This window comes from Dermacentor andersoni, chromosome 2, assembly GCF_023375885.2.
Source record: "Dermacentor andersoni chromosome 2, qqDerAnde1_hic_scaffold, whole genome shotgun sequence".
NCBI classification, from domain to species: Eukaryota; Metazoa; Arthropoda; class Arachnida; order Ixodida; family Ixodidae; genus Dermacentor; species Dermacentor andersoni.
In genome coordinates, this window is record NC_092815.1 from 175695532 (window position 1) to 175708212 (window position 12681).

At 52.0% G+C, this 12681-nt stretch overlaps 1 protein-coding gene across 1 annotated transcript in view; it reads left to right on the forward strand.

Annotated features, from left to right (window-relative positions):
• The window catches only part of LOC126540869 (high-affinity choline transporter 1-like), a 37572-nt gene that overhangs the window by 8458 nt on the left and 16433 nt on the right, over window positions 1-12681 (forward strand). The window contains exons 3-5 of the mRNA XM_072286188.1: window positions 359-466; window positions 5767-5922; window positions 6731-6899. Coding sequence (XP_072142289.1) covers window positions 359-466; window positions 5767-5922; window positions 6731-6899 — 433 coding nt within the window. The remainder of the gene's footprint in view (window positions 1-358; window positions 467-5766; window positions 5923-6730; window positions 6900-12681) is intronic.

A 12681-nucleotide genomic window follows, 5' to 3' on the forward strand; every position in this document is an offset into this window, starting at 1 on the left:
TCCTTCCCGCGCTCTTCCCCTTTGACGGCTGCAGGAGAGGGTTCCGGCAGCGAGAGTGGAGGAGGGCAGCCGGCTTTAGTGCCGGCGCTCTCGCCTCTGCAGACAACGCACGTATGAGAAATCGGCTTATATCGTAAGCCCCCCTATAGATACACTGGTTGACGGCAATATACTCCACCAGAATAGCGCAATTTAACAACAAACACCATATCAATATCTGCACTGCAACAAATATAGGCCTACGAGCGCATATTTGCCCTAATGAAGCGGATAACCTTCCAGAAACGCTCTGCTATTCGCTGATATTGGCAGTCAGCGTCGATAGATTCAGCTAATTTCTTTCCCCTCCTCAACGCAGCGACTTGGGTCGGAGGAGGCTACCTCAACGGGACCGCCGAAGCCGTGTTCAATTACGGCATCGTATGGTGTCACGCTCCGATCGGCTACGCACTCAGCCTCGTAATAGGTGAGTTGTAAGACCCGGTTAGGGTGCGGTTGACCCAGCAGGGAAGCTCGATGCCCTCACAAGAAACGTCGCCAGCACGACCATCGCTATAAAGCAAAACCGACAGTATAGTATGGCGTAACATTCAGACTAATTGAATCTCAGCTGCTCAGAGACTTTGCAGACTTTACACCTTTAAGGTCGCCGCTTTCTTCCATGGCTAACACCTTTGCTCTTAAGGCAATGGAATATGTACATTGCACTAGACAACCAGCTCGAACTACACCTGCAATGAGAGAAGCCGTAGTTGAAAACTGTGTAATAATACTGACCACTTTGTGCGCATAGAAATATCTGACACGAGAGTTCGACAGCTCATGCAGTTTTGGAGACAGTTCATGCAGTTTTTGTGTCGTATGTCGTAACTCTCATACTTGCGACGAAAACACCCATAAACACCCATAACGGTTTTAAATAATTAGTGTGCGAGACGGCTTAGCCTTTAGAGTTATCAGGAGAGCATAACGCAAGTCGTCACATTGGTCTCGAAATAGCATCTTTCACTGCGTGCGATCATCATCATCATCATCATCATCATCATCATCAGCCTAGTTACGCCCACTGCAGGGCAAAGGCCTCTCCCATACTTCTCCAACTACCCCGGTCATGTACTTATTGTGGCCATGTTGTCCCTGCAAACGTCTTAATGTCATCCGCCCACCTAACTTTCTGCCGCCCCCTACTACGCTTCCCTTCCCTTGGAATCCAGTCCGTAACCCTTAATGACCATCGGTTATCTTCCCTCCTCATTAAATGTTCGGCCCATGCCCATTTCTTTTTCTTGATTTCAACTAAGATGTCATTTATCCGCGTTTGTTCCCTCACCCAATCTGCTCTTTTCTTATCCCTTAACGTTACACCTATCATTCTTCTTTGCATAGCTCGCTGCGTCGTCCTCAATTTCAGCAGAACCCTTTTCGTAAGCCTCCAGGTTTTTGCCCCATACGTGAGTACTGGTAACACACAGCTGTTATACACTTTCCTCTTGAGGGATAGTGGCAACCTGCTGTTCATGATTTGAGAATGCCTGCCAAACGCACCCCAGCCCATTCTTATACTTCTGGTTATTTCAGTCTCATCATCCGGATCCGTGGTCACTACCTGCCCTAAGTATATGTATTCCCTTACAACTTCCAGTGCCTCGCTACCTATCGTAAACTGCTGTTCTCTTCCGAGACTGTTAAACATTACTTTAGTTTTCTGTAGATTAATTTTCAGACCCACCCTTCTGCTTTGCCTCTCCAGGTCAGTGAGCATGCATTGCAATTGGTCTCCTGAGTTACTAAGCAAGGCAATAGTGATTTTCAACTAAATATAGATACCTTTGCGAAATATACCGGAAGCTGTAAACACCACAGACACAGCTGAGGTGCCCCCAATCCTGACTTGTATTAGAACTGAGCAAAAGAGAAGGAAAATTACACCTACCCAACGCGTATACTAAAATCCACGTGAGGCGAAGCTTGCGTTAAGCGCTTAGTTGAATGATGTATAACTGCCATGCGTACTACTGTCCTTGCTTTTATTCAGTCACACTTGCACGTAACAAATTACGTGTTAACCAATTACCTGTAATTCAATAAATTTCGGGGTAGTTTCGTAATCGAACGACTACTTTTTATTTGCCCTCAGTAATGTTCAGTGTAATTCAAAATTTTCAGCAATCAATTGTTTGTAACCAGTTAATTTCTTGACGAGGGAAGCTGTAGCAGGCGATGCAGCTGCGTTGGTTAACAGGGGGCTGCTGCGTGGCAGGCCCGTGGCCGTAACACGCAGCAGCCTTGCAGATGCGCGTGTTCAAAACAGCCAAACCAGGGCACTCAGTATGTTCTTTCCCCTAAACGCTCCTCTAAACGTCGGACGACGATTTGAACCGGCGCTGTCGTGGCTACAGGTAGTCAGGCAGCGAGTAGCGGCTTTGATGAGCTTTGAAATCACCTTCGGACTTTTTAACGTGACAGCGTTAAGGAGCTCGTGTCGCAGAAAAGCCCGTTTCGTCGGCGTCGGCAGCGTTGGCCGTGAGCGAAAAATCCCGGAAGGCAATCAATAAATAAAAACAACTTGCAAGGTGGCTGGGTGGGAATCGAGCCAGGGTCTTCGGAGTGTGAGACGGAGACATTACCACTCAGCCATGAGTACGGTGTTTCAAAGCGGGACAAAAGCGCCTGTAGTGAATGCGGTGTTGCCTTAGAAGCGTGCCGTAGAAGGTTATATTGTGGTGTATATCGGTAATTATGAGCATGTAAATTACAGAAGTCACAGTTAAACGAGTAGCGAAGTACGTTTCCGCTACATTTCTTCTGCGCTTGGCGCACACGCACAGCCATATTGCGGAAAACACAGAAGACCCCCTCCTCACAATGTACGGCGCTGCCCCGACAGGCGGTGCGCCACTTGCCCGCTTCTCCCCTTCGTCTCGTTTGAGCGCATTGGGGCCGTGCGGGGACCGGTGCGAGGATGCCCCAATACCCTTGCGTTTAATAAGTTTTCTCGCTCTCTCCCCTTCCAACTTACAGCGTGCGTGACTCGAACCCTCGTGTTTAGGCGACGCAGCTCCTTTTCCGCTCACAGCGCGATTCCTAGGTGCAGCGTCCGATGCGGTACGCCTCTGACGTGATCGCTGCACCGTATCGAGTCTGGTGGGAAAGCTTCCCCTGCGATGTGTGCCGTGCTGCTGGCGAGGAGTCATGCGTATGCGTGGTGCTCCCAAGCGAGATAGAGGACGATCCTATCGAGGCGTCAGCCCCATGATCGCGTCCGCCTTCATGGCTCGTCGCGGCCCGGCTGTCCGTGCCGATCACGACGTTTGGCTCCGCGTAGATCGTTTCTCCCTCCGAGACACCGAGTTTTTTGGTTCGTTCCGCTTGCTCAGGCGCACGTTTCGTCTTTGTGTGACTCAAGAGCATGCCGAGCGAATGAGTGGGCGGTGCGAACGGGGTGCGATAACGCAATCGCGTTCCACTCTTGAAGGCGAAGCTTAAGCGTCCTCCAATTTTTTTCGTTCTTGTTGTTTTTCACAGACCCTGCCGGGAGAGCGTTATACGCCAGCAACAGTGGAACTCTGCGCTTCATAGGAGACCCAGCCGCGAGCATCTTGCGTGCAAAGTGTTTCTTCCTTGTGATACCGCCTTTTCCTCCTGCGCGCTCATCGATCGAGGATTCAGTGTCGTTGCCCGATGTCTTCACAAGAGAACGAGGGCAGCGAATAGCAAATCTTGAAAAGCAATTGTTATTTAAGATCAGCAGCGTGGCGACCGGATCCAGAGGATGAACTCAAAGAGGCAGGCCAGATCTTTTTAATTTACTGTGTATGTGCAATGTTAGGAGGAAAAGCAACGTAAAAGTAATTCCCCTATTACCTTTAGCAATTACTCACTTTCTTCAGGCAGGGACTGGTCACTGTAATTAGCTACAGTTTGAATGAGATAATTGCATTTGTTATCGATTACATGTTTTCCGTAACGTCCGCTAGTCCGCATTCAATACGACGTGTAATCTAATGTGTACGTTAACGCATCGGGCTGCACAGGTCCCAGATTTAATGTCATGCAATCTTTGCGCTTACGCTAACAGCACTTCGCTTCAAACACAAAATGCATCTCACCCTGCAAAAGAGCAGTTATTGACTGCGCATGGCCCCGGCGTCGGAAGCAGTGCTAAGCATAGTGTTTTTGCATTTCAACTAATATACTGTGCTTACGTTGCGTCGAACACGTTTTTTTTTACTACAAAATTTACCAGGATTACGTCACTACAGGTTATTTATCTGCACAGGTGGACACCTTTCGCCAAAAAAAAGAAGATTAACAGCAATCTATTCACAAATTGAAGTAATTACGTTAATTTATAAGTTACAAGCTTTACGGCGCAATGTTTGTATTCGTAACTTGGAGGGAATCGAACTATCTTAGCGCATAAAAGCCTGTTCTTTATAACTGCACACTGAACATTTTAACACCCTTATGGGTGTCTAAATGGTGCTTAGTTTTCGCATGGCTACCGCACTGCCGTTTAAGGGGTAAGACCAAATCGTTGGTGCGGACAAGTGAAGTTTTCTAGTTTGTCGGCTTCTTGTGCCAAGTAAAAATAATTACACTTGTGAAAGACCACACGAGAATGGCATTAAATAGAACTTCCTAGCTATCGCTGTCAAATTCTCGTGTCAGATATTTCTCTACGCCCTACCTGCACCCTCCGAATTAATAAACAGTTTTCAACTACACGTTTTCTCATCGCACATATAGTTAGGCTCGCTGTAGTGCGCAATAAGATTTTTATAGCCATAAAGGTAAGAATGCTACACTCTAAGAAAAGTTTACACCCTTTGAGTCGTATCTTGCCACACAACGATAAACGTCGTCTTGTCCGCATTTCCCGCGCCCGGTAAACCCCAGTAACGAACGGCATGCGCGTTATCAGCATGACATAGAATTGCCGACAGGAAAGTAGCGGGCGCTGCCTTTTCAAGAAAGAAAACGCAAGCAAGACAGATAATGATTATCGTTGTGTGGCAAATATACACCTCAAAGGGCGTACTCTCTGTTTAAGAGTGCACTCTCAGACAAAAGTACACCCATTGGGGTGTATATCTACCACACTACACTCTAAAAAACTTGCACCCTTTGGGGTGTATATTTGGCCCACAACAATAATCGTTATCTGTCTTGCCCGCGTTTCCTTTCTTTAACGCTGCGAGCCCGGTACTTCCCAGTCACGAACGGCATGCGCGTTATCAGTGTGACGCAGCATTCTCGACAGGAAAGTAGCGAGCGCCGAGTTTTCAAGAAAGGAAACGCAAGCAAGGCAGATGACGATTATTGTTGTGGGACAAATATACACCCCAAAGGGTGCAAACTGTTTTTAGAGTGTATAATCGTGATCTGTCTTGTTTGCGTTTCCTTTCTTGAAAAGGCCGCGCCCACTACTTTCCTGTCGGGAATGACATGTCATGCTGATAACGCGCATGCCGTTCGTGACTTGGAAGTACCGGGCTCGCAGCGTTAAAGAAAGGAAATACTGACAAGACAGACGACATTTATTGTTGTGTGGCAAGGTACAACCCAAAGGGTCTAATATTGTACAAGAGTGTAGATGACGACTGTTGCTGTGGGACAAGATAAGCCCCAAAAGGGTGCAAACTTGTTTACGAGTGTGGGACAACCCAACGCCCTTAAGGGTGTAAACATTTTTAGAGTGTATGGGCTCCATGTAACGCCTTTGGTCCGTCGCTGCGCCGCCGACTTGCGGACTTCAAATTGCAGGCGGCCGGTTCTTCGCGGGTAAGATGCGCGTGACCAAGGCGCTCACGATGTTCGACCCGTTCCAGCAGCACTACGGCCGCTGGATCGCCGTCCCCCTCTGCCTACCCGCCCTCTGCGGAGAAGTATTTTGGACGGCCGCCATTCTGGCCGCACTGGGTGAGCATGCACTGCACTTTAACCTCGTTCCGCTTAGGTTGCTGGCTGCTACGAGTGGGCAAATTTTGCAGATATGTTCTACGCTGCATAAATAGAACGGCGTTCTACATAAAATCGCGCAATGCATGGAACAGCGTGGCTCCTAGCGAATCTTTAAAGCCCAGCTTTCTCAACCATGCAGTCCTCACGGACTTTCCTGACAGTGGCTGCTGAGCGCCCCTCAAGCCTCGCCGAATAGCTTGCGCTAAAATAAAGAGTCTGCTATTACGTACCCGGTGGTGGGATCGAACCTCGGTCTCCCAGCGCAGCAGCCCCATGCTCTAAACATCATCATCAGGAGCAGTAGCTTATCTTTATCGTGATGATGACCATGATGGTTAGGCCACAATTTCATGCTTTGTTCTATCGTTGCCGATGCTAAACTATAGCTGCTTGAGATCATCGCCGCGTGCGTCCCGTTGCGTAGCATGGGTGCGCGATCGCGCATGCGCGGGCGCCACTTTCACTTACGCAGGGACGCAGGGACGCAGGAATGACATTGGAAAATTTGGGGCATTTGATTAACCGGTCCCGGAAAGCTTCGCCTCGCATAGATTCCAGGATGTCCGTCGGATCTGCATAATTTCCTCTTGATACCCGTATCAATTAATACGTGGAACTGTACGTGTTCCAGCGAAATGGTCGCTGTTATCCGCAACAGCCAGCGTTCTACGCACCTGTACCTATTATCAGGAGCATCATTGCGCACCACACCTCTGTACCAGAAACAGTGTTCAGCTAGGCTGGACATACATCTACGCTTATGCAGGCGACACGGTGGCGGCGATAACGCGCGTCGACTCTCCGCTCGTCATCGTGTTGTCCTCCGCCATCATCCTCTTCTACACATCGCTGGGCGGCCTCTACTCGGTGATCTACACGGATACATTCCAGTTGGTGAGCAGCGTCTTCGGTCTGGTGAGTGAAGCGCCACCTACGCTCGCTAAGAAACAATAGGCTGTCGAAGGTGCACGTTCAAAGAGAAAAAACAAAGAAAGTAGCAACGGTAGCTTGCTCTTGCGCAAAGTCGTCCTAAACCTGCCAAAGTGCAAAGTGACACACTATGAGGATAAATTTTCTTCGTAGACTGTCAGTTTCTTAGCCTGCAACTGGTTAGGTTATGACGATCACTGATATCACCGTTCAGCGAATGATATATTCTTCGGCGTCGTCTGCTCGCTGAACCGCAGCGCTCCCTGCGACGTAGCAGACTTGGACGCCGTCTCCCCAAACCTGCCTTCTTAGGAATGGGATCTTAGGATTAAAACAGGATATAAGGAGGAGGAAATAACTTTATTGAGTCCTGAGGGACCCCTCCCCACCCACTCTTGGTTTAGGGGTCGGCACGGGTCGCGTGCCGCACCCACGCTGGGACGGGAAGCCCATGAGCATCCGCCCTTTCGTGAGCCCTCTGGACGGGCCGAGGCTAGGTCTGGTGGTCGTCGCTTCGCAGGGCGTCCACCCAGTGTTCTTCTTTACTGAACACCGTGCCGCTTAACGCGTAACATTGCCAGAGCATGTGCGCTAGCGAGCAGTACGATTCGCCACAATCCGGACAATGCGGCTCTACTTCTGGTGAATAAAGGCTCAGTCTGCCTCTCGAGGGGAATGACCCTGTCTGAAGCATTCTGAATATAGACGAATGTGGTCTAGTGAGTTTAGCGTGGGGGAGCGGGAAGGTCCTCCTCGACAGCCTCCCTCCCCGCCACTTCGCTCGCCACGATCATCGCGGTGCGTGAGTCCTCGCGCGCGTCCGTGCGCCAACTCGTTGGCGTTGGGAAAGTTGGGGTGCACATCGGCCCCCATGTGGGCTGGAAACCATTTGACGATGTGATGACCCGCGGCTCCCTCGCTGCCGAGCACGGCCGCCGCTTCCCGCGATATCGAGCCCGAGGCGAATGCTCTGGCCGCCCATCGCGAATCCGTATACACGTAAGGACGTTCGGGGTCCCTCACTGCCATGGCTATTGCCACCTGTTCGGCCACCTCGGACGTTACCCCCTTGACCGATGCTGCGTTAATGATCGTACCATCCCAGCGTATCGATGCGGCCGCGTACCGGTCGCTGCGCCCGTACTGGGCCGCGTCTACAAATGCCGCGCAGTCCCGGGCAGTTGGCGGTTGATTTCAGCAGTGCTCGGGCCCTCCCCTTTCGGCGTCCCTCGTTGAATTGCGGGTGGACGTTTCTCGGAAGCGGTTCTACCTTGAAAGTGCCCCTGACCACCGCGCTGAGCGCGACCTTGCGTGCGTTGCACTCTGTCTCTCCATTTATGCCTGCTTCTTCTAGGATGCGTCTGCCGGCCCTGGTGGTCGACAGCCGCACGACCTGTGTTTTGGTCTGTGCTTCGATGATTTCTGCTAGCGAATTGTGGACCCCTAACCGATCGAGCAGCTCCGTGCTTGTAGTGATCGGAATACCTAGCACCCTTTTGATGCTCTTGCGCATCAGTGTGTCTATCTTGGCTGCGTCTCTCTTGGTCCCTTTTAGCGCCGACGCTACGTAATTTACATTACTCATGAGGAAGGCGTGGTAAAGTCAGATCAGATTGCTCTCGCTGAGCCCTCCCCTGTGGTTCGTCACCCTGAGGATCAGCCGGAGCATGTTCTCCTTTTTGGACGTGAGTCTCAAGACCGTTTGCATGTTACCGCCTTTAGCTTTAATTAGCAGCCCCAGGATTCTTATAGTGCCCACTCTGGGGATCCGCTGGCCGGCACTCGTGTGTAATTTGATCGGTATTTGATCGATCGGCGTCAAATTCTTCATGCCTTGTTTCGAGGGCCTGTAAAGCAATTCCGATTTGCTGGGTGACAGACGCAGTCCCGTTTCCTTCAGGTACTATTCCGTTGTGTCCAGCGCCTCTTGAAGAGCCTGCTCGACTTCTGCGTCGGACCCTCCCGGGCACCACACCGTAATGTCGTCTGCGTACAGGGCGTGATTGACGTTGGTCACTCTCGTCAGCCGGTCCGAGAGCCCTTTCATTGCTAGATTAAATAATAGTGAAGAGAGCACCGCCCCTTGTGGGGTGCCCCTCGCGCCCAGCGTGTACCAATCGGACGTGGCCTGTCCTATTTTTATCGTGGCTTTCCTGTCTCTGAGGAAGGAGCCTATGTAAGAGTGGAATTTCCGGCCGAGCCCCATCACCAAGATCGTTTCCATTAGAAACCTGTGTTTGACCGTGTCGAACGCTTTCGTTAGGCCCAGGGCCAGTATGTCCCTGGTGTCTCTGGTCATGCCGTCGATTATATGCTTTTTGAGTAGTAACATTACGTCCTGTGTGGAGAGGCCCGGTCTGAAGCCCACCATGTTATGTGGGAAAAGGCCCTCTCTTTCTATGAACCGCGATACTCGCTTATGTATGGCATGTTCCGCCGTCTTTCCTACGCACGAGGTTAGCGAAATAGGTCGCATGTTCTCCGCCGCAAGTGGCTTACCGGGTTTCGGTATTAGTATGACCGAGGCCTCTTTCCAGACCTCTGGTACTCGTCCCGTTTCCCACGCTCTGTTGATTTCTTCGGTGAGCTTCTCGACCGACTTTCCGTCTAGGTTTCTTAACAGTTTATTCGAGAGCCCGTCAGGGCCCGTCGCGGAGCGTCCGTTGAGGCCTTGTAAGGCATCCCAAATTTCCGATTCCCTGAAGGGCGCGTCGAGTTCTTCGACCTCTGTGCCGGCATATTGTGGATAGTCGCCATCGCCTGACGGGCCCAGTGGCAGATACGTCTCCGCCAGCTCCTTTAGGAACTCGCTCTCTGTTTTGCCCTGCTCCTTTTGCTTGTGTAAAATCCTATCGATTGCCAATCTCTGATTGCTTTTGGATTGCCTGTCGTCTAACAGTTTCTTTAGGAGGTTCTATTTGCGCCCGCTTCTCATTTGTCCGTCTACCGACGCGCACACTTCGTTCCACTGTTGCTTGGAAAGCTCGATTGAGTGCGCTTCGATTTCCCGGTTTAGTGCCGCTACTTTCTTTCGCAGTCCGCTATTTAGTCTTTGCGTTTTCCACCTGGCCGTGATGGAATTCCTTGCCTCTATTAGGTGTGCCAATCTCGCGTCCATCCTTTCCGCGTTCAGTTCGGTTCGGACAACCCTCGTCGCGGTGCTAACGTCTTCTTTGAGCCTTCTAGAAAGGCTGTCTAGGTCCGCGTATTCGCTTGTGTCTTCCTTCCTTATTTTGCGGAAGGCGTCCCAGTCGGTGACCTTAAATTCTCTGGGTGGTGCCGCCCTGATGGGGATCGTCACCGCCAGTATGTAGTGGTCGCTGCCGAGGTTCTCGTGTAGGTTGCGCCACTCGGCCCCTCGCACGTTTTCGACGAAGATCAGGTCGGGCGTCGTGTCCCGCGCCAGCGACGTGCCTAGTCGAGTCGGATAGCGGGGTCCGTCACCAGCTCTAGCGAGCACATAGTGACTGCCTCCAATAGCCGCTCTCCCTTAGGCTTTGGTCTTGCGTAACCCCAGGCCCCGTGGGGCGCGTTAAAATCTCCTGCCACTATTAGCGGGGCCCCCCTGGCCATTGAGGCCACCTTCGTTATTATCGATGTTAACGATTGTCTGTGGTCAGAGGGCGGCCTGTACACGTTCAGTAAGAATACGCTGTTTTTCAGCCAACTGTTCGGTATGATGTCGATCGCGGTTACCTCCGCTTTCGCGTTGCCTAATTTCAAATCTCGTTCCTGGAAAGAGCATTTGTTCGCGACGAGGGTCCGCCACTCCGCGCTTACCCTGTTCGAATTTCGACGAGGCGACCCAGTAGCCGGGCAGGGTCACCTCGTTACCCAAAGTTTCTTGTAAAATTATGACGTGCGGTTTCTCCGCCTGCGAGGCAACGAACTGTAGCAGCGGAGCCTTGCGCTTTTTGAAGCTAGCGCAATTCCACTGCCACGCGACTAGCTTTCTAGTTGAGTTGTTCGCCATGATTGATACCTTAGATTTGTTTAGCACCTGCAGGCGCCATGTGTGCTTCGATACGCGTCACTCTTGCCGCGAGCGCTACCATGCTTTCCGCTAGTTGCTGGACCATTAGCTGCAAAGACCTAATAGACTGCTTAATTCCCAATAGGATGTTACTGGACTCGGGTTCCACCAGGTTTCACTCCTCCGTCAGGGGAGGGGCCCTGCGTTTGACCAAGCGAATCGACTGCTCCCCTTGCGGGGTCGGTATACTTTGTGACACTTGCTGCTGCTGTTGTTCGACTAGCTAGGGAGTGGAACCTTGTTTCCGAAACAATTCGAAATCCGCCCTCATTTGCTGAATCTCCGCCTTGAGGCGAGCGTTTTCTTCCGTTGCTGAGCTAATCTAGGGTCTTCCTTGTTATGCTTTGGCAATGCTACCTGCGTTACCTTTGATTGTGGTTTCGGATGCGGCTTTGGTTTGGCCCGGTCCGCCCAGGTCGGCCCCTCTTGAATGCGCACTTGAGAGCGGGAGCGCCCCCTGGAGCGGGAACGGCCTCTCGATCGGCTGCGCTGTCGTAGTGTCGGCGTTGTCGAACGTCCCAGTCTGGGGGCGCTTGCCACGCTGGAATCGCGTGGCCTACTCTCCATCTGCTGCGGCTGGCTTTGCAGGTGCGATTCCTTCGTATTTGTGTGTCGGCGCCTCCTGCGCCGCACGACGTAAGGGATTTGGTATCGTTGCTTGCACTTGCCGTCCGCCGTCGGGTGTTCACCCCCGCAGAGGGCGCACTTGGGAGAGCATTGGTGGTCTTCAGCCGGGTCGTTGACTCTGCAGCCGTGGCACCTCTTCTTGTCAGGATTTGGAAAGACGTCGACTCTGTGGCCCAAGTCACCGCACCCGTAGCACACGTCGTTCTGCCGCCTGTATAGCATGCAGCGTATTAGGCTTACGCCACACATGACATAGTTCGGCACTTTCATGCCGTCGAAGAGCACTACCACCGTCGAGGTGTTTTTGATCCGCTTGGCTTCCTAGGCCTTGGGATTTCTTTGGTTCACGATCATGGCCTGAAGCTGGGCCCCGTCGATTTCGGGGTCCACTCCTCTGATGACCCCCTTGCACGTGTTGTCCGGCGCCGCAATGTATGCGGCCACATTGTATGCGCCTTCTCTTAGGTGAAGCTTCTGAATTCCGGCGTATGCGTTCGCGTTCTTCTCGGTCGGCGTGGACACGACGAGAATGTTCTGGGTTGCGTTCGGACAAACGATGTCTTCCTCGGTCTCGTTCGGCGGGAGCGAGGCCGCCATTGCTAGCGCTTTCGCCAGGCGAATTTGACTCACTTTTTTCATGTCGAGGCCGTCTCTCGGCCTCACTATGATGCGAATGTGGTCCCTAGGTAGCCGGGGGAGCCTCGATCCAGTGACGAGGCGCTTGACCGCGCTCTGCGGGCCGGCCGTGCGGCGGCCGCCCTTCGTCTCTGCTCGTCCCTCGTTGCCTCGGTCCGGAACGTTCGGTCCCGGTTTGGCCTTCTTGTGTCTACCCATGGCCGTCGTCCAACCTGGGCGATTCGCTTCTTCTTGGGAGATGTCCTCTCCCTCCACGACGGTCTCCATAGCGGGCATGCTGCCGCGCACACGTACGAGCGAGGCCTGGGCCTGCTCGCTCCTCGCCCCCGAAGATAGGCCTAGTCGGGTAGCGATAGCTGAACCGCGGCGTGGTCCGAACTTTTTTAAAAAGTCTCGGAAATTGAAGAGAGTTCACTCACCGGAAAAAAAATCGGACATCGTCGTCCGAAACAGGATACAAGATGTGCAGTTTTTGAGAGCAAATAGCTTTC